The sequence below is a fragment of the Tursiops truncatus genome, chromosome 19, assembly GCF_011762595.2.
Source record: "Tursiops truncatus isolate mTurTru1 chromosome 19, mTurTru1.mat.Y, whole genome shotgun sequence".
Taxonomy (NCBI): Eukaryota; Metazoa; Chordata; class Mammalia; order Artiodactyla; family Delphinidae; genus Tursiops; species Tursiops truncatus.
The window spans coordinates 44,425,286-44,448,343 of NC_047052.1; the positions used below are offsets into that span (position 1 = coordinate 44,425,286).

General features: G+C 37.9%; 1 protein-coding gene across 4 annotated transcripts in view; it reads right to left on the bottom strand.

Moving 5' to 3' along the window:
- The window catches only part of LOC101319162 (uncharacterized), a 52,931-nt gene that overhangs the window by 20,116 nt on the left and 9,757 nt on the right, over positions 1-23,058 (bottom strand). For 3 of the 4 annotated variants that reach the window (XM_033844258.2, XM_073796491.1, XM_073796492.1), the window contains one exon: positions 16,276-19,076. In XM_033844258.2, coding sequence (XP_033700149.1) covers positions 17,547-18,998 — 1,452 coding nt within the window. In that variant the 5' untranslated portion in view covers positions 18,999-19,076 and the 3' untranslated portion in view covers positions 16,276-17,546. Of the gene's footprint in view, positions 1-16,275; positions 19,077-23,058 lie in introns of those variants that run through there. The other variant, XM_073796493.1, reaches the window with a different exon arrangement.

The following is a 23,058-nucleotide window of genomic DNA, read 5'->3' on the forward strand; positions in this document are numbered from 1 at the left end:
CAAGCCAGTACAACAAAATACCCCGTTTCGGAGACAATTACTGGCTCATTATTAGTCACTGGATACTGAAGACTAACAAACCAATAACAGGTTGTGTTACACAAACATCCCTATCCTGGGTTAGAAATGTGAATACCAACAAAGTGAATATTGTACAACAGCATTCATTATTAAGTGGAAGTGGAATATCCAGAAAAGAAGCAAACTGGTCATTCATGGCATTTCACATCTACATGAATAAGTGACTAGTCATTCTCCAGATGCAGTTATGTCAGATGCAGTGTCTGTTCCAGCACCTTGAGCTTCTAGGGAGCTTCAATACACTAAGATTCCTGAGTATTCCTGGGCCTGGTTCATGAACATATCAGCTAAGTTAAAAACAGATGGGATGTACTAGACCACTGCTGCTGTGCAGCCTCAAAGAAAAATGCTTAAAGTTGTGCATGGAAAAGAGAACTCTGCTTAATGGGAGGAACTGCAGGCTGTGATGCTTCCCCTGGAAAATACCCCTCAAAATGTACCTTGTTACATTTTCACTGACTCATGGGCAGGAGCCAATGCACTGGCGATGTGGTGTTGTACCTGGCGGTGGGACAACTGGATAATTAAGTTTCCGCCTCTGTGAGGATGAAGTATTATGGCAAGAGATTGCACAAGACCCACATCCCTTGGTTGTAACCATGTGGATGCCCATTGAAAAGGGTTTTATGAGGACCAAGTGTCAGCAACTGACAATACGCAGACTGGAGCCTATAGCAAAAAATGTGTCCACTAGGCAATGACATCCCCTTGGGTTTTGGACACAGCACATTTCTGACACTGTCAACCAGTATATTAGTTTCCTAGGGCTACTACAACAAAGTGCCACAAACTAGGTGGATTAAAACAACAGAAATTTATTGGAATGGAATCTATCAGATCATCAGATAAGGACCCAGGTAAGGGCCATGGCCACCTGGATTCACAAACACACGTGTATAGATAATCCATCTATAATTCAGGACTGAGCCCCAAAATGAGATATAGCGATTCCAACATAAGAGGTCAGGAAAGCCCAGCAAACATGCCTAGACTGTCAGCTATGCAGTTGAGTAGCAAAGAGAACTCTTGGACACACAGCCAGGGGTACCAGACCTGGCCAGTCCTGGAAAATAGACCATATAGGCTCTCTCTGTTCCACCCAAAGGTACTGGTGGGAATTGACTGCAATAGGCACCCTTTCAGTGTATAGCACTGCCAACCTGTCCACACAGCAGATGGGGGCCATACTTTGCAAGGACTCTTAGATGGAATAGTATGGTCGTCTAAGCCATAGATGTGTTACATTGTTATCTACTTGGATTCCCTGAACATATCCAATCAGACAATAGTGCCACCTTATAACCAGAACATATGCTGCAACAGGCAGCTACGTGGGATATTCACTGGACCTTTCATGCCCTGTATCATATGCAGGCAGCAGGTGCCATTGAAAGATGGAAAATGGAAAGATGGAGAAACTGAAAAGATAATTGGACAACTGAGACAGCTCCCAGTGGAGCACATAATTAAGACAGGCAGTTTGGGCACTAAATGTGGCAATTCTCCCAAAATGTTACCTTCCATGTAAATAGAATGTTTAATTATGAGGTTGGAGAGGATGGAAGAGGCCCAGACTGCTGTCAGAAATCCAATCCACATAATTAACTTCTCACTCTACCTTTTTGCCTTCCACACATACCCCTGGAGAAAAGGGGGCTGGGAAACTCTAACCTAGTACTTCTTTTGTCTCCTGGCTGTACTTGCTGAATTTAGCAATTATGGATATTGATGATAATGATCATGAATATGAGGTGATGTTTTAAATTTTTGTTTTATTTTTGAGGGGAAAAATAATGTTTATCACCTTTTATCACCTATATGCTTGCCCAAATTCTATGTTTTGTAACCCCCCAAAATCCTCAAAGTGGAGGAATTTTAAATTTTATTCATGTTAGCTAAGGCAAGGACTGAGATTCAAAACCAGTTCTCTCTTGAGTTCAGAGCCTGTGCTCTGCCTACATTAATATCTTTAAAAAACAAAAAAACCCACTTTATTGGGACTTCCCTGGTGGTCCAGTGGTTAAGACTCCACACTCCCAATGCAGGGGACCCAGGTGCAATCCCTGGTCAGGGAACTAGATCCTGCACACCGCAACTAAGAGCCTGCATGCTACAACTAAAAGAGCCCGCATGCCGCAATGAAGTTCCTGTGTGCCACAACGAAGATCCTGCATGCCGCAACTAAGACCCAGTGCAGCCAAATAAATATTTAACCCCCCCCAAAAAAATCCACTTTATTAAGTACGATTGATATAATACAAAAAAACTGATAATGCATTAATTTGATGAGTTTGGAGGTAAGTACATATCATGATCATGATCACCAGAATCAATGCCATAAACATATCCATCACCTCCAAAAGTCTCCTCCCACCCTCTTTATTTATTATTAATTTTTGTGTGATAAGAACACAGACTGTCAGATCTTCCCTCCTGGCAAATGCTCAAGTATACAATACAATATTATTAACTATAGGCCCTAGGCTGTATAGTAAACTCTAGGACTTACTCATCTTGTATATCTGAAACTTGAACCATTTTACTATTACCTCCCCATTTCTCCCTCCCTAAGTTTTTATTTTTAAATAGACTAATAGCACCTTTCTCTAAGAGTGCTTGTGAGGATAACGTGAAATCTGACATGAAGTAAATGTCCAGCAGTCAGTACTAACTGTCTCCCACAGCTTCTCAGCCCTTCCTGTTTTTTGGACTTGGGCCCTTGGCTGGGGCAAAATTGTGTGCTGAGACCAGTTGTAACTCTGCTCCTCACATCGGGGCAGGGGCAAGCTAGACTCCTTCAGGGTTCCCCTTGTCCCATCCCTTCCCTCATCTAACTTTTCTTTCTTCCAGTTTCATTGAGCTATAATTGACATACAGTACTGTATAAGTTTAAGGTATACAGCATAATATTTGACTTACATACATCATGACATGATTACCACAATAAGTTCAGTGAACATCCATCATCTCATATAGATACAAAAGAAAAAGAAAAAATTAATTTTTCCTTGTGATGAAAACTCTTAGTATCTATTCCCTTAACAACTTTTGTATGTAACATATAGCAGTATTAATTATATTAATCATGTTGTATATTACATCTCTAGTCCTTATTTATCTTATAACTGGAAGATTGTACCTCTTGACGACCTTCATCCAATTCCCCCTCCTCCTACCCACTGCCTGGGGTGACCACAAATCTGATCTCTTTTTCTATGAGTTTGTTTGTTTGTTTTTTGTTGTCATTGAAGTATAATAGACCTACAACACTATGTTAGTTACTGGTGCACAACATAGTGATTCAATATACTATACATTACAAAATGATCACCACGAGCTGATGACTCTTAAGGTGGTGCTGGCATGGTCCACACAACAGGAGTGGAGGAGGTTCTAGGATAGCACAGGTATAGTAAGAAACTGCTGAGGCATCTAGGGATGAGTTATGCCATATGGTATGAATAAGACATGGGGGATATTGGAAAAAGAATGAAGTGATTGCTGCAGGGACTGGTTGGAGACTGATCATATGGCTGTAGAAGAGGAACAACCCTGATCATTGGGTATAGAACACTTAGACCTTTTGAGGTGAGGGTAGAGGGAGGGACCATTAATCTCTCTCAACTCTTATCCCTGTCCAACACCTGGCCAGTTTATCCCAAACTGTCACCATTACGTCAACATAACTGTTGACCAACAAATAGTCGTAATCAGAAACCTTCCAAGAGCTGCTGACTTCAGAAAGGAACAGCCTCCACTTAAAATATTCTATTTATGTCCCATTTTACTCAGAAAAAGTTCAACCACAATTTACAAGGTCACCATAAACTGACTCTTTCCAACATACACCTCTCTGATCACATCTCATACTCCTTTCCTTGTTTACTCTGTCTTAGACAGATTAGCCCTTGGTGCTTCTCATACACAATGAGCCTGCCTGCCTCAGGACTTTGTAGTTACTGTGCCCTCTGCCTTAAATCATCCTTCACTCCCACCCTGTTATGTTGATTGCATGCATTAATGCGATTGCTTGATCATCAACCTTTACCTCAGTCTTTTCTCGTCTGCAGTCTTTGCCTTCCCATTACAAGTACATAACCTTTACACCCAAAACTCTCTACCAAGGTGAGTGCAATCACTCCCAAGGCTCCAACTATTATAGCTCTGTGAGGCTTTTCCACATTTCAATCTTAGCCATTTCTTCTGGTTGCAATACGTGAACTCCTCTTACAATTAATTGTACTTTTTGAATGATTTGAAAGGATACTTTCCCAATCCTCAGGCTATACATTTCTTAATAGTTCATATTATTTTATAACCTCTATGTCTCCTAGAAAAATATCCTCCACACATAGAATATAAGGGAGTGTTGGCTGAAAGAATGAATACATAAATAATCCAAAAACTAAATATACTAAATACCAAAATGTTCCAAGGGAGTGACACATATATAACCCAAAAGATAAAAGAGAGTGAACCAATAAGAAGGAATAAGATCCCAAATAAAGGTAGAAGCTTGTCATCAGAATCACCTGCTATGAATAGGAGGGAAAAATGAGAGAAAAGAAGCAGAGATAGGGTTATCTTGGAGGTGGAGGTGTGGGCATATGGAAGCTCATAGTGAGGTTTACTTTTCTATATAGTTGTGGACCTCTGAGGGGATATTTCCCAAAATATCTCAAAGACATGGTCTCCTCATTGAACAACTAAGTTACATCCTGCACTCCTCTCCTCTTGCATGACCATCAGTCGCTTACCTAGATACAGGCCCCTTGTCAGCTCACTGTCAAAAACACCCCAAGGCTCCTTCCCTTGCTCCAATAAAGAGATCACTTCTGGCTTGGGAATGGAAAGTCCTACTCATGAGAGAAGAAAGATTTTTATGTTGTAGATGTTCCAGCACTCAAATCCTGTCCTGTGATCAGCAAATAAAGGAGGATGTCACTATTGCAAGGGCCACAAAAAGCACAGAAGATGGAACTTTGGCCTTAGGCCCAACGATGCTTCCCAGACTCTGCAAAGCTCAAGCCATTTCTTTAGGAATAGGGAGAAGAAATGCATAGGATATATGAAAAGCATTGAAAAATTCTTCTTGGGGGAAGCACATAATCCAGAGGGAAAACTAAGACTTTTTGGAGATAGTTGTGCTTACCGACTGAGACCAGGTTGCTATAATTCTCCAACATTACATATCTGTACAAATTCCTTTGAGTTGAGTCCAGGCATTCTCACTCCTCCTGAGAGAAGTCTATGGACACATCCTTGAATATCACAAATTCCTGAAATGAAAACTTGTATAATGAAAATAAATGATTTCAAGATGGAAGGAAAGACCAAAAAAAGATAAAAGTAGAGGAAGTACAGGAGAATTTTACAGGAAAGAAGAGAAATGGAGAGCAAACAGGTTGGGGTCAATGCCTGTGATGTGAGTGAAGAATAGAGAGTTAGTGTTAATCAGTGAGCAGGTCTCACACAACCCAGTTCTTTCAGACAAAAGCTCCTGTGCACAGTGAGGATTCCGAGATCCTTTCTAATTTAAAAGTATACTAAATTCATTTAAGACAAATATCGCAATTAAAAAGCCAACAGGCATATAGTATATTCTCAATAAAGAGGAGTACCCTCCTGCTTCCTCCTCTCCCCTGAAAACTCAAGTTATAAATAACTGGTAGCCCCTTGGCAGGGTATCAAAGGATAAAATTTTACAATAATAGGAATATAAAGAAGACCCAAACATTTTCAACAATCAGAAAACAGGTCACATGAAGGCACCAGGAAACAGAAACACAATGGCCTGCTCAATAGTACCCTGAAATGAAAAAACAAGCGAACAAAAGAAAATAAACAAAAAAAATGTGATGAATTTTTCAATAATAAGAGAGAAATGAGTTCTTGACTAGAGTTACTTATCCAGCCAAAATTCACACTAATGCGAAGGTTGTATAGGACATTTCTAAATAAGCAATGGCTCAAATATGTATCTCCTATGAACGCTTTTTCTTTCTTTTTCCTCTTTTATTGTTTTTCCTTTTATTTAAAACAGATTTTTCAGCTTTAATGAGATATAATTGACAAATAAATTGTACATATTTAAAATATACAAAGTGATGATTTGACATACGTATACTTTGTGAAATGATTGCCACAACAAGGTTATTTAACATATCCATTGCCTCAAATACTTACCTCTCTTTTTTTGGGGGTGGGGGGGTGAGAATACTTAAGGTCTACTCTCTTAGAAAATTTCAAGTACAGTATAGTCACCACAATGTACATTAGATTCCCAGAGCATCTTATAAATGAAGGCTTGTACCCTTTCACCAGCATATCCCTATCTCCTCCACCCTCCAGCCCCTAATAACCACACCATTTTATTCTGCTTCTATGAGTTGGGCCTTTTCTTTTTTTTTAGATATACACATAAATTAAACCATATAGTATTTGTCTTTGGCCAATTTCACTTGGCATAATGTACTCTAGATACATCCATGTTGTTGCAAATGGCAGAATTTCCTTCCTTCTCATAGCTGAATAATATTCCATTATATGTATGTATATCTAACTATCTATCAATAGAAAAAGAAAAAAAAATCAACACAGCAGAGTGGCAAGAGAAGGTCCCAGTGAGTGACGAATATCTCATATCCATTTTATCTGTTCATCCATCAATGTACACTTAGGTTGTTTCCATATCTTACTGTGAATAATGCTGCAATAAAAATGAACATGGGAGTGCAGATAACTTTTCAAGATACTGATTTTGTTTCCTTTGTATATATACCCAGAAATGGGACTGTTGGATTATATAATAGTTCTATTTTTAATTTTTTGAGGAATCTCCATACTGTATTCCATAAAGGCTTTACCAATTTTCATTCCAAATAACAGTGTACAACAATTTCCTTTTCTTCACATTCTCACCAACACTTAACTTTTGTCTTTTTAAAAAATATTTATTATTTTTTTTAGGCTGCCCTAGGTCGTAGTTGTGGCACATGGGCTTCTTAATTTGTGGCATGTGGACTCTTAGTTGTGATACACATGCGGGATCTAGCTCCCCAACCAAGGATCGAACCCTGGCCCCCTGCATTGGGAGTGCAGAGTCTTACCCACTGGACCACAAGGTAAGTCCCTGTTGCATTTTTTTAAACTAACTTTTATTGGAGTAGAGTTGATTTACAATGTTGTGTTAGTTCTTGCTGTACAGCTACGTGAATCAGTTATACATATATCCACATTTTTTTAGATTCTTTTCCCATATAGGTCATTACAGAGTATTGAGTAGAGTTCCCTGTGCTATGTTATCTTTTTGATAGAAGCCATCCTAACAGGTATGAGGTGATATCTCAATGTGGTTTTGATTTGCTTTTCCCTAATGATTGGTGATGTTGAGCCCTTTTATGTACCGGATGGCCATTAATATATCTTCTTTGGAAAAACGTCTAATCAGGTCCTTTCCCCATTTTTTAATGAGGTTATTCACTTTTTGTTTGTTTTTGCTATTGAGTTGTATAAATCTTTATATATCATGGATATTAATAGCTTTATCAGACATGTTGTTTGCAAATATCTTCTCTCATTCTGTATGTTGCCTTTTCATTTTGATGACTGTTTCCACTGCTGTGCAAAAGCTTTTTAGTTAAGTGTAGTCCCACTTGTTTATTTTTGTTTTTGTTGTCTGTGCTTTTGGTGTCATATCCAAAAAATCATTGCCCAGACCAGTGTCAAGAAGCTATTCCCTATGATTTTTTTCTAATAGTTTCTTCTAATAGTTTTATGGTTTCAGACCTTATATTTTCTTCACTTTTTTTCATTCTTTTTTCTTTGTTCCCCTCTGAGTTATTTCAAATGACCTATCTATGACCTCACAGATTCATTCTTCTGTTGGATTAAGTCTGCTATTGATGCTCCCTATTGCAGTTTTCATTTCATTCATTGCTTGCTTCAGCTCGAAAATTTGTTTGGTTCTTTTTTATGATTTTTATCTCTTTGTTAAACTTTTTGTACATTGTTTTTTTATTTCATTGAATTGTGTTTCTGTGTTTTCTTTTTTCTCACCAAACTTCCTAAATATTTTGAATTCTTTATCAGGCAAATTGCAGATCTCCATTTCTTTGGGGATGGTTACTGGAAGATTATTGTATTCCTTTGTTGGTATCATGTTTCCTTGATTTTTTGTGTGTGTTCCTTGAAGTCTTACCTCATGTTCACATTTGAAGGAGTCTCTTCCTCCAGTCTTTACTGAATGGCTTTGGGAGGGAAATACTTTCTTTCAGCCTTTTCTGTGGACTTCTTTTTTCTAAGAGAGTAGTAGAGGTTGTGTTATATTAAGATCAAGTACTAAAAGAGCAAAGAGTTACACAAGGAATCGGGGGGAAATAAGCAACATGGCAGAGGGGCAAGAGAAGGTCTCAGTGTAAATATAAACCAGGAAAACTAGGACAACAGCTAGGAAACAGAGGTAAAGAAAAATCTGTCCAGATGGAAGCAGTGGGCACATGGAAGACCATGAGAGACTCTCCAGGAAATAATGTTTGACTATGTGAAAATTGCTATTAATATATATTACATATTAATAATATATAACATAGGGACTTCCCTGGTGGTGCAATGGTTAAGAATCTGCCTGCCAATGCAGGGGACACGGGTTCAAGCCCTGGTCCAGGAAGATCTCACATGCTGTGGAGCAACTAAGCCTGTGTGCCACAACTACTGAGCCTGCACTCTAGAGCCTGCAAGCCACAACTACTGACCCGTGTGCCACAACTACTGAAGCCCATGTGCCTAGAGCCCATGCTCTGCAACAAGAGAAGCCACCACAATGAGAAGCCCACACACTGCAACAAAGAGTAGCCCCTGCTCACTGCAACTAGAGAAAGCCCGCGCGCAGCAACAAAGACCCAACGCAACCAAAAAAAGAAAAAGAAACTAACACAACATTGTAAAACAACTATGCTTCAATTAAAAATTTTTAAAAAATAATAATATATAACACATAATATATATTAACATAAATATAAAATGCTATTAATATATTATATATAAATATTAATATTATATTAGGAACATTGTTACATTTTGAACAATACTTACTAGAAAGCTAGGCAAAAAATAAAAATTAAAAAATACACCCAGAAAATTAACTTCAGATAAAAATGAAAATTTATACAAACATCTCACAAGATGACTATTTAGTAATAACTTTTTGCTTCAAAAGCTTCCAAAAGTTAAAGCACTTTTTCTACAATGATGCTTTTCTTCTTTCAAAATAGTGACTTTTACTCCAAAACACACTAAATAAATACATTATAAGAACTGATATGAGAACATTGTATGGTTTTAGGCAAAGTCAAACATCAATTTATTCTATACAACCATTTTCAGTTAGAGAACATCATATGGAACACATTTACAATGTTGTGACATTTGGATGAACTTCAACTATTCTGTTGCATACTTTGGCAGGTGAGAAGAGTGAAGAGAGAGTGTTGTCCAGCACTCTTTGGAATGTTATGCATATGTACTGTTTCAACACACAGTCATGCTTACCCTGTATTTTGCCTTAAGGCAGTTTGTATGTGTGTTATTTATTTTAAAGCTTATAAGATAACAAGGAACCCCAATAAGGTTGAAAAATTGGTGATGAAAATGGTGCAGAAAGAAAAATATATATTCAAATATATATTCAATTCCTTCATAAGTTACAACGTGAAAATAATTGGAAATATGGGAGCAAATGCCATTAGTTGAGGGTAAGTGCCTTTTGGGAATAGGGCTGAAACTACATGACAATACTTGAAGTTTAAAGTTTGGTGGAGACTTTAGAGTTTTCTACATACCCAAAGTATGTCATCTGCAAATAGTGACAGTTTTACCTCTTTCCTTCCAATGTGAATGCCTTTTATTTCTTTTCCTTGTCTGACTGCTATGACTAGGACATCCAATACTATGTTAAATAGAAGTGATGAGAATATGCATCCTTGTCTTGTTCCTGAATTTAGAGGGAAATCTTCCAGCCTTTCACTGTTGAGTATGATGTTAGCTGTGGGCTTGTGCTAAATGGCACAACCTTTATTGAGATAGGTTCCCTCTATACCAACTTTGGTGAGTGTTTTTATCATGAGTGAATGTGAATTTTGTCTAACAGTTTCTCTGCATCTACTGACACAATCCTTTTGTTAATGTGGTGTATCATATTGATTGATTTGTGAATACTGAACCAGCCTTGCATTTCTGGAATAAATCCCACTTGATCATGGTGTTATGATCCTTTTTATATACTGTTGGATTCAGTTTGCTAATATTTTATTGAGGATTTTTGCATCTATATTCATCAAAGATATTGGCCTGTAATTTTCTTTTTCTGTAGTGTCTTTGTTTGATTTCAGTGTCAGGGTAATGATGGCCTCATAGAATGAATTTGAGAGTGTTCCATCCTCTTCAATTTTTTTGAATAGTTTGAGGAGGATAGGTATATTAGCTCTTCTTTACAAGTTTTGTAGATTTCCCCTGTGAAATTGTCTGGTCCTAGACTTCTGTTTACTGGGAGTTTTATTATTACAATTCAATTTCACTACAAGTGATCAATTTGATCAAATTGTCTGTTTCTTCTTGATTCAGCCTTGGCAGGTTTGTGTTTTTAGAAATTTGTTGCTTCTATGTTGTCCAATTTGTTGGCATATAATTCTTTGTAGTATTCTCTTATGATTTTTTGTTTCTTTGTGAGGTATCAGTTGCTATTTTTCCTCTTTCATGTCTTATTTATTTAGGTCCTCTCTCTTCTTGGTGAGCCTTGCTAAAGGTTTATCAATTTTGTTTAGCTTGTTAAAAAGCCACCTCTTGGTTTCATTGATCTGTTCTATTATTTTGTTGTTGTTGTGTTGTTTCTATTTTATCTATTTCTCCTCTGGTCTTTATTATTTCCTTCTTTCTGCTCACTTTGGGGTTTGTTTGTTCCTTTTCTAATTCCTTTAGATAGTTGGTTAGGTTGATTATTTGAGATTTTTCTTGTTTCTTGAGGAAGACCTGTATCACTATAAACATCCTTCTTAGAACTGCTTTTGCTGCATCCCATAGATTTTGGAGACTTGTGTTTCCATTTTCATTTGTCTTGAGGTATTATCTAATTTCCTCTTTGATTTCTTCATTGATCCATTGGTTTTATGGTAGCATGTTGTTTAGTCTCTACATATTTGTTCTTTTCCCATTTTTCTGTTGATTTCTAGTTTTATACTGTTGTGGTCAGAGAAAATGCTTGATATAATTTCTATCCTCTTAAATTTATTGAGACTTGTTTTGTGGCTCATCATGAGATCTATCTTGGAGAATGTTACATGTGCACTTGAAAAGAATGTGTATTCTGTGGATTTTGGATGTAATGTCCTGTAGGTATCTATTAAGTCCAACTGGTCTATTGTGTCATTTAAGACCACTGCTTCCCTATTGATTTTCTGTCTGGATGATCTGCCCATTGATGTAAGTGGGGTGTTAAAGTCTGCTACTATTATTATATTATTACCAGTTTCTCCCTTTCTGTCTGTTCGTGTTTGCTTTATATATTTAGGTGCTCCTGTATTGGGGACATATATGTTAACGAGTGTAATATGCTCTTCTGATTGATCCCTTTATCATTATATAATGCTCTTATTTGTCTTTTGGTATAGACTTTGTTTTAAAGTGTTTTTTGTGTTATGAGAATTGCTGCTCCCACTTTCTTGTCATTTCCGTTTGCATGAAATATCTTTTCCCAACCCCTCACGTTCAGTCTGTGTGTGTGTGTTTAGCTCTGAAATGAGTCTCTTGTAGGCAGCATATAGATGGGTCTTGTTTTTTATCCAATCAGCCACCCTGTCTTTTGATTGGAACATTTAGTTCATTGACATTTAAGGTAATTATTGATACGTATGTACTTATTGCCATTTTATTACTTGTTTTCTGGTTGTTTTTGTAGTTCTCTGTTCATTTCTTCATTTTGTTACTTCTCTTGTGATTTGATGATTTTATTTAGTAGTATGCTTGTGTTACTTTCTTTTTAGTTTTTGTGTATCTGTTGTAGGTTTTTGATTTGTGCTTACCATAGGGTTCATATATGTTGACCTATAACTATATCTGCTTGTTTTAAACTGAGTCATTTAAATTCAAACACATTCTAAAAGATCTACACTTTTTACTCCCCTACCCACATTTTGTATTTTTAAAAAAAAAATATATATATATATATATATATTTATTTATTTGGTTGCATTGGGTCTTAGTTGTGGCTTGTGGGTTCCTTAGTTGTGGCTCACCAGCTCCTCAGTTGCAGCAGGTGGGCTCCTTAGTTGTGGCAGGTGGGGGTCCTTACTGGTAGCTTGCCAGCTCCTTAGTTGTGGCACACGAGTTCCTTAGTTGTGGCATGCGAGCTCTTAGTTGCAGCATGCATGTGGGACCTTGTTCCCTGACCAGGGATCGAACCTGGACCCCCTGCATTGGGAGTGCAGAGCCTTATCCACTGAGCCACCAGAGAAGTCCCCATTTTGTATTCTTTTTTTTTTTTTTTTTTTGCGATACGTGGACCTCTCACTGCTGTGGCCTCTCCCGTTCCGGAGCGCAGGCTCAGCGGCCATGGCTCACAGGCCCAGCCGCTCCACGGCATGTGGGATCTTCCCGGACCAGGGCACGAACCCATGTCCCCTGCATCAGCAGGTGAACTCTCAACCACTGCGCCACCAGGAAAGCACCCCATTTTGTATTTTTAATGTCATATTTAACATCTCCAGGTTTATCTCTTAAGTGTTTATTGTAGTTATATTTGCTTTAACAACTTTTTGTCTTTTAATCTTCATTTTGGCTTAGTTAAGTAGTTGATCCTCAGTCCTTACTATATATTTGCTTTTCCTAGTGGGATTTCCCCTTTCCTATAGATTCTTACTTCTTTTCCACTTAGAGAAGACCTTCTAACATTTCTTTTATGGTAGATTTAGTATTGATGAACTCTTACTTTTTGCTTTTCTGAGAAGTTCTTTATCTCTCCTTCAATTCTAAATGATAATCTTGCTGGGTAGAGTATACTAGGTTGCAGGTTTTTCCCTTTCAGCACTTTGAATATGTTATGCCACTCCCTTTAGATCTACAAAACTTCTGCAGGAAAATTGGCTGCTAGCCTTATGTGGATTCCCTTATACATGACTCTTGTTTTTCTCTTGCTCCCTTCAGAATCCTGTCTTTAGCCTTTGTTTGTTTGTTTGTTTTTGGCCATGACCCAAGGCATGTGGGATCTTAGTTCCCTGATCAGTGATCGAACCCATGCCCCCTGCAGTGGAAGCACAGGGTCTTAACCACTGTATTGCCAGGGAAGTCCCTCTGTCTTTAACTTTTATTATTTTAATTTTATGCCTTTATGTGGGCCTGTTTGGGTTCATCTTGAGACCCTCTGTGTTTCCTTTACTTGGATATGTTTCTTCAAGTTGGGGAAATTTTCAGCCATAATTTCCTCAAATATATTTTCTTTCTTTTTTAAAATTTTTATTTATTTTTTTAAAAAGTTTATTTATTTTATTTATTTATTTTCAGCTGTGTTGGGTCTTTGTTGCCACATGTGGGCTTTCTCTAGTTGCAGCGAGCAGGGGCTACTCTTCATTGTGGTGCACGGGCTTCTCATTGAGGTGGCTTCTCTTGCTGCAGAGCACAGGCTCTAGACATGCGGGCTTCAGTACTTGTGGCACGTGCACTCAGTAGTTGTGGCTCGTGGGCTCTAGAGCGCAGGCTCAGTAGTTGTGACGCATGGGCCTAGCTGCTCCGTGGCATGTGGCATCATCCTGGACAAGGGCTCAAACCCATGTCCCCTGCATTGGCAGGCGGATTCTTAACAACTGCGCGACCAGGGAAGCCCCTCAAATACATGTTCAATCCCCATCTCTCTCCCTTCTTCTGGGACCTGTATAATTCAAATGTTGGTATGCTTAATGTTATCCCAAAAATCACATAAATGGGGACTTCCCTGGTGGCATGGTGGTTAAGAATTCGCCTGCCAATGCAGGGGACACGGGTTCGAGCCCTGGTCCAGGAAGATCCCACATGCCACGGAGCAACTAAGCCCGTGCACCACAACTACTGAGCCTGCACTCTAGAGCCTGCGTGCCACAAGTACTGAGCCCATGTGCCACAACTACTGAAGCCTGCACACCACAACTACTGAAGCCTGCGTGCCTAGAGCCTGTGCTCCACAAGAGAAGCCACTGTGATGAGAAGCCTGCACACCATAGTGAAGAGTAGCCCCCTCTTGCTGCAATTAGAGAAGGCCTGTGCGCAGCAACAAAGACACAGCGCAGCCATAAATAAATAAATAAATAAATAAATAAATAAATATTTTTTTAAAAGATCACAAAAAGGTTATCATTTTTTAATTTTTCTTTTTCTTCTGCTGTGTGTGTGTTTTTTTAAGCCTACAGCACCCAGTATTTCCAGGCAGTCTCTCATCCAAGTACTAACCAGGTCTGACCCTGCTTAGCTTCTGAGATCAGGCACATTCAGGGTGGTATAGCTGTAGACACTTTTGCTGTTCCAATTGGGTGATTTTCATTAGTCTATCTTCCAGATCCCTTATGCATTCTTCTTTGTCATTTAGTCACTATTTCTTCCTTCTAGTGTGTTTATTTCAGCTACTTAATTCTTCAATTCTGTTTTTTTAAAATATTTTCAGTTCCTTGTTAAAATTCTCACTGTGTTTATCTATTCTTTTCCCTAATTCAGTTAACATTCTTATTTCCAGTGCTTTGAATTCTTTATCTGGTTAATTATTTCTGTTTCATTATTTTTTCAGGAGCTTTCTTTTGCTCTTTCAGTTGAGACCAATCCCTCTGACTTTTTCTCTTTTTTTTTTGGCTGCGCCACATGGCATGTGGGATCTTAGTTCCCTGACCAGGGATCTAACCCATGACCCCTGCAGTGGAAGCATGGAGTCTTAACCACTGGACTGCCAGGGAAGTCCCTCTGACTTTTCATTTTGCTTAACTTTCTCTGCCTCTGTAAACTTAGATGAAAGTTACCTATTGCAGTCCTAAAGGGATGTTCTTATGTGGGAGTGTCCCTATACAGACTGCAGGTGCCCAGTGCCTTTGGTGGGAGAGCTGGATTTGTTGTGGACACAATCACATCTTTCCTCAGTGTGCGCTGGCAGCTATCACTTTGGTGGGAGGTGGGGCTGGAGATGGAGGGGCTAGAGCTGGAGCTAGGAGTGAGGTGGGACTTCTCTGCTCAGTAGCTGTCACTGCCCTATTGGGGGCAGGGTCTGATTCCAAGTTGTTGGAGCAGAAGTCCTGAGGGTCAGGCCCAAGCTGGCTCTGTTTTCTTTAGGTGTGTGCTTTCCCCTCTCCCAGCACCAGGCCCCTTGCCCCAGGTCAGGGGCACTGAAGCAAGGGGGGGGGCCTGCATGGGCGCTCAGCCCATGTCAGCTATAGACAGAGGTCTGAGCTGTCTCCAATGTGCTGCCCAGGCAGACACCAGCAGTTGCTTCCCTTGCTCTGTTCAGATGCAGCCCTGAGTGCTGGCAAAGTTCATCTTACTCTTTCCAATGCATTCAAACTTTCTTTTTACTGCTTCAACAGAGTGCTGGAATCTCTCCTCAGGAAACCTGGACTTCTAAAAGGCTCTCTCATCTGTGGGTGTCTGCTCAAATCAGCAGTCTCCAGGTTTACCTTAATTGCAGCCAAGAGGGACTAGGGCTGGTTCACAGACTCCTGCTTGTTTAACAGCCCATACCAAGGACTGTCCCCTATTACTTGATACACAGGTTGTTGCAGGTCCATTGGTATACAGTGTTGGATCCCACAACACCCACAGAGGCAAGTTGTGGATGTATGCCAAGTTTTAGTTGTTAAAAGGGGATGTGTGTGCAAAATTGATGGGCATCTTATGCCACCATGAGGCTGATGTTATTCTTCAGTGTTCAGATCTTTATGAAGGATCTATTCTATTTTTTAAGTTTTAGAAGCATTAAGTTTCATGAGGTATTTTTCCTTCTTACAGTTTACAGTCTTTATTTTTCTTTAAGATGAATTATTCCTTGTTCAATAAGGAATAAATGTTAAATAACTTTTCCTATATTCACTTACATAGATGTCTTTTTTCCATGATAATGTCTTTGATGTTGAATAAGGTATAGATCACAGTTAAAAGTTTTTCCATAAATAACAAAGACTGAGAAGATAACAATGATGATGGCTAAACTAACCAAGTATTTATTATGTGATGGGCACAACTGTAGAATCCCCATAACCAACCTCTGAAGTACACTAATTAGGCCCACATTACCATAAACACATCATATATGCATACAAAAGGATCTGGAAGAATAAGTAAGTTGGTTATGTTGGGGAAGTAACTAAGGTCGGGATGTTAGTCAAAGGGAAGTACAATTTTACCTATAATGTATAAATCAGTAAAAGCAGAAGAGAGCCACATATTATCTCTAAAATGGACAACAAATAAATAAAGCAGACACATTCAAAAGGGGCCAACAAGGTAACTCTTTATAATGGCAAAAATTTCAGTATTTGACAAAATGGGGGTTTGATAAAAACAGGTAAATACTTTTAAGCCAATGGACTAGTAACAATATATTCACAGACAAAGAATATTAAAGGCTGGTTATAGCATAATCACACTTTCTCTCAAAAGCAATGCCAAATGTAATCTTATAGGATTTGCTCCAAAAATTTGACAGGGATTGTCTATGACTGGTAAGATTACAGATAACTGTAGCTATTTTCTTTTTTACTCATATCTACATTTTTATGGAGGAAAATTGTTCTGCAAAAAGAATAGTATAAGTTTCTAAAAGGAAAATAAAACAATCTTCCAAAAGGTACATATCCATAAGATACTAAAGGATATGTAAAAGTAACAGTAACTTAACACAAACAGGGTGACACACAGATACATAGACAGATATGCAAATTTTAAAAACAAAGACTGACCTGATATTGAAGCTTTATATGTATAAAAATAAACTTACCATCAAACATGCAATAAAAATATATAAAAATAGATATGGTTATTAAATAAATGGTGTTAGTATGAGAAATGGGGGAGGGGAAAAAGGGTAAATTAGACCCTCAATAATTTAAAATAATTTTAAAATGCATCAGTAATTCTGTATACTTCACAAAAAATTAAGAACATTAAAAAGAAAGTAGCAGGGTTAGCCCCCAAATAAATTTCGATGCTTAAAATAAATGCAATATACAATAAAAAGTTTTTCAACTTATAATATTCACAAGTATGAATTTTCTGAAAGTAATGAATTTAGATAAAAATATTCAAATATTTTATTCAGAGTGTTTATTTTCTGTATGAATTTTCTCAGACTGACTAACTGGTAAAGTATAAGTATATGTATCTTAATTACATTTGTAGGGACTCTCACTAGTATGAATTCTCTTTATTGTATGGTTCCTTAATTATGTAGTTCCAATTTATAGAGTTTCTCATTCACAGAGCTTCCTACCAGCATGACTTTTCTTATGTTGCTGAATTTCTGAACCCCTCTCCAAAGCCTTCCCACAGCCCTTACATTCATAAAGTTTCTCACCAGTCTGTATTCTCTGATGTTGAGTACGGCTCAAGCCAGTACCAAAAGTCTTCCCACATTCCTTACATTCATAGGGTTTCTGACCAGTGTGTATCCTCTGGTGCCTATTAAGGGCTGAACCACTACTAAAGGACTTTCTACATTCTTTACATTCATAGGGTTTTTCACCTGTGTGAATTAGCTGGTGTTGAATAAGTTTTGAGCCACTAGCAAAAGCCTTCCCACATTCCTTACATTCATAGGGTTTCTCACCAGTATGAATTCTCTGATGTTGAGTGAGGTCTGAACCACTACTAAAGGCCTTCCCACATTCCTTACACTCATAGGGTTTCTCACCAGTGTGCATTCTTTGATGTTGAATAAGTTTTGAACCACTTCTAAAGGCTTTCTCACATTCCTTACACTCATAGGGTTTCTCACCAGTGTGAATTCTCTGATGTTGAGTGAGATCCGAGCCACTATTGAAAGCCTTCCCACATTCCTTACACACATAAGGTTTCTCACCGGTATGAATTCTTTGATGTCGAGTAAGGGCTGATCCAAAACTAAAAGCCTTCCCACATTTATTACATATATATGGTTTCTCACCAGTATGAATTCTTTGATGCCGCGTAAGAGCTGAACCACTACTAAAGGCCATTCCACATGCTTTACAGTCATAAGGTTTCTCACCAGTATGAATTCTTCGATGCTGAGTAAGGTTTGAACCACTGCCAAAGGCTTTCCCACAATCCTTACATTCATAAGGTTTCTCACCTGTGTGAATTCTGTGATGCCGAGTAAGGGCTGATTCAAAACTAAAGGACTTCCCACATTCCTTACACTCATAAGGCTTTTCACCACTGTGAATTATCTGATGTCGAATAAGGCCTGATCCAAAACTAAAGGCTTTCCCGCATTCCTTACATTCATATGGTTTCTCACCAGTGTGAATTCGCTGATGGTGAGTAAGGTTTGAGCCACTACCAAAGGCCTTCCCACATTCATTACATTCATAAGGTTTTTCACCCGTATGAATTCTTTGATGGTAAGCAAGGTTTGCACCACTACCAAAGGCCTTGCCACATTCTTTACATTCATAAGGTTTCTCACCAGTATGAATTCGCTGATGTCGAATAAGGACTGATACAAAACTAAAATCCTTCCCACATTCCTTACATTCAAGGAGTTTCTCATCAGTATGAATTCTCTGATGCTGGATATTGAAAGTGGGTATGTCTTCAGGAGTAAATATCATTTGACTGAAATGTCCTTCCTGAGATTCCTGTTTTCTCTCAAACTGGCTTTTACATTCCCAATCACCTCTGAAACTTGAACACTCAATGCTGTTTTTTAAAAGTCTTTCCATTATCTCCCATCAGGATGATTCTATTCCATAAATATCCTTTTTCAGAAATAATTCTTGGTCTCAACATTGATTCACAGTCTGAAAGAAAATATAAAAACATTCACTTTTTTTGTGTTCTGGGAGAAATGAAACTTTTATAATAGATAGGAAAAGACTTAACTGAAACTCATTTTCATATAGAGTGGCTTATACAATTCTCATATATGATTGGGCATTTTGACAAACAGATAAGGAAAAAGAATGAGAAGAAACACTAGAAGGTGAAGGAGTTATTTAGGAAAATAGATTAAGTCAATTGTTCCTAAATAGTGATTTAGATTAAAAATACCCTAAAGACATGGGGAGCTCAATAAATATAAAGATGTCCAGGCTCCAACTCAATTTTGTTAACTAGTGTCATATACATTTAAAAATGAGTATAATTATCATTTAACCCATTTCTTAGGGTTGTTTGGAGCTTTAAGTAACTACACCAGGAAGGAAAAAGCTAGGCTAGATGGTCATAAATTACATATAATCTGATGGAGATAGAAGAGAAAGTTACTTCAGATGTAGCAGTATCTTGATGAAAGATTAATGAGGGGCTTCCCTGGTGGCACAGTGGTTGAGAGTCCACCTGCCGATGCAGGGGACACAGGTTCGTGCCCCAGTCTGGGAAGATCCCACATGCCGCAGAGCGGCTAGGCCCATAAGCCATGGCCGCTGAGCCTGCGCGTCCGGAGCCTGTGCTCCACAATGGGAGAGGCCACAAGCGTGAGAGGCCCACGTACCACACACACACACACACACACACACAAAATATATATATAGATATAGATATAGATAGATAGATAGATATCTATCTATATCTATCTATCTATCTATATATATATATAAATGAACTGAGTAAGTCTGGAATGAGCAATAGAGTGAAGATTCTGTTGTGGTTAGAATATAGTTTGTTTATGCCATTTGGTAAAATCCAAAGTCTTGAGGCTAACCTTGGGAGAACCTTGGGAGAACAAAAAAGGGGACTTAGCAAAGGCCAAAAGCAGACTAATTGAGAATGTAGTTTTAAAATCAGAGAAAAGGGACAAGAAGATAGGAGGTGATGTGATATTTCTGGAAAATTACAAGGAGGATGCAGATAGATGAGTACTCTGAACCCCAGCTCTGATGATTATTGAAATAATTCTGAAATCACATTAATGTATTGATATTTACACCGTTGTATAAAGTAATGCCACAGTGTTTGGTAGCTATTATTTTGGAAGACTTATATGCCATAAAAGTGACCAGGAAAATAAAAGGATTCAGAGACATCAATTAAGACCCTGAACAAATAAATAACTCAAGCCACAGAAGGTGAAAACATTTCGGCTCCATTCTCTTCCTACAATACTCAAACAGCAAGCTTGTTTAGGCTCGGCCTAAAAATGTCTTGAAATTGTTCTTTCCATTCCCACTGTCAGTAGGTAATTCTAGTCAAAATTATCTTTTACTTGGATATGAAAGCAGTATTTTATCTAGCTGCTTGCATTTCCAGTTTTGCACCCTTAACAGCCAGAGTGATATTCAGTCTGGCACTGTTCTGCTCAGAATGCTTCAATGGTTTCCCACTGTCCCTCGGATAAGATCCACACTCCTTAACTTGGTCTTTAAAATTCCTCAGAGACGTGCCTACTGCCTGCCTCTTCAAGATGATACCTCTCTCCTATCAGCAATAAGCCATAGTTACACTGGCCTTACTTCGTTCTTCAAATGCACTAAACTGTAACATGCCCCTCCCCCAACAATTTAATCTGCTTGAAATATTCTTCCATACCTCCCTTCCCACTGCCCCCACTCTTCACCTGCAAGTTCCTGGTCATTGTTCAGATCTCTGCTAACTAGCATACCCTAATAAATATCTTTTCTGAATACTCAGTCTTAATTTTGCACATCTCGCCATTATTTCTCAAAGCACTTTTTTAACTTTTCTTTTTTTCTTCCTGTCTTTGTGTTTAGTGTTTGGTAATGAATGATTACACATTTATCCCCTACAATTGAAAATTTCCTATATTTTTTAAAGCCTTTATTGAATTTGTTACAATATTGCTTCTGTTTTAGTTTTGGTTTTTTGTCCCCAAGGCACGTGGGATCTTAACTCCCCGACCAGGGATCAAACCGCAACCCCTGTATGGGAAGGTGAAGTCTTAACCACTGGACCGCCAGGAAGTCCCCAGCAAATTTCGTATTTTTTTGAATGTTTGCTTAATGTCTGTCTGCTACCACAGAGCCAAGATTGAGGAAGGCAAGGGTAATGTCTGTTACTTTAGTCAGCTTGAACCCTGGCACACACAAAAAGATCAAAATACATTTACTGAATGGCTAATATAATAAATTAGTCTCAAAATTCATTATTCTTAAAAATAAACTTCTAAAAACAATATTTCTCTAGAAAAGGATATACCTTCTCTCAAACAGTGAAAGTGAATCACATGTGGTTATTCCTGTCCTTTAAAAAAATCTCACTAAAAGGAATGAACTGGTTTTTTAACAAAAGGAACCCACAAAGTCAAAGAAAATTGAAGAGGAAATAGCAACAAAACTTTTGAAGCTGGAAAGCATGAAGAGAAATGACGAACAACTTAACAAAGAAAGATGAAACCTAACCCCAAAGTAAGGAAAACCCAGAAGGGGATGATTTATGCTGCAAACCCCAGAAAGGCTTAAGAAATGGGAGCATTACATACTTAAGAAGGTCTACTAACTGGCATACAAAAAGTTAAATCAGCTTCTCAGTGTCCACTCTATAATACTGGTACTCTATAATACTGATACAAATATCATTTGAGGAAATCCTGTAACATAAAAGAGATTAAACAAAGCCCAAAGGAACTTAGAAGAGAAACCACATAGGAAAACAAAATTCCAGAAGCCACCACTAATATCTTCAGAGGGATATGAGAAGCCATTTCACATGATAGAAGCATAGGATAACATAAAAGGAATAAGAGACAAAAAAGAATACTTAGAAAATGAAAATATAAAGTGGGAATAAAAACATATCATTAGAAGAGTTAAAGGATAAATGAAAAATCTCTTTAAAAAGTACAAAAATATGGAAGTAGAAAATAGGAAATGTATAACACAGGGAACTATATTCCTATATAACCTATAATGGAAAATAATCTGAAATATATACATATGTGTATATATATATATGTATATATGTGTATATATATATATATAACTGAATCACTTTGCTGTACACCTGAAACTATCACAATATTGTAAATCAACTATACTTCAATTAAAAAAAGAACAGAAAATAGGAAAGACATTGGAAAGTCATGCAAGCCAGGTCAACATCTAATGGGAGATCATTCTTTAAAGTGTGCTAAGCATCTGCCAAGTATCAGGCAGGATGTTAGAAGGAATGAAGGAATCTGAAAATTGCCATTTTGAAATCACCAATCTAATAATTGATTCAGTCAAGGATTCTCAATGGATTCTCAAATCAGAAAGTGAATGGTCAAGATAACGGATATTCACTTAGTCTCTTAGCATCAATCCACATATGATTTACTAATTAAAAAGGGAAACATGTACCTTTATACTGGAAAGGTTTGGTACTCAGTACCGTCATTTAACCTTAAATGATGAAACTTGGTATCATCAACAGTGGAACAACCTGACACTCTGCCTTCTGATGTAATGCAATAGAATACACCGTACCACCTTTGTCAAAATAGGTAAGCTGAATCTAAGCCTCCTATTTCCATAAGAAAACCATCAGACAAATGGAGGTTGTGAGACATTCTATAAGGCAACTGTCTTGAATTCAGTGTCATATAAAACAAACAAAAATGAGAGGCTGTTCTAGATTAAAAGAGACCAATGAAGCCCAACAACCAAAATAATACATGAATCCTGATTGGACCTGAGATCAAGCAAACAAACAACCAAGTAAATAAACAAAAACATAACATAAGCTAAAAAAAGACATTTGGGGGAACCACTGGAGAGATTTGAACATGAAATGTTTGAGGTGGTACTAGTGAGTTTATATTAATTTTCAAAGATTTGATATGTCATT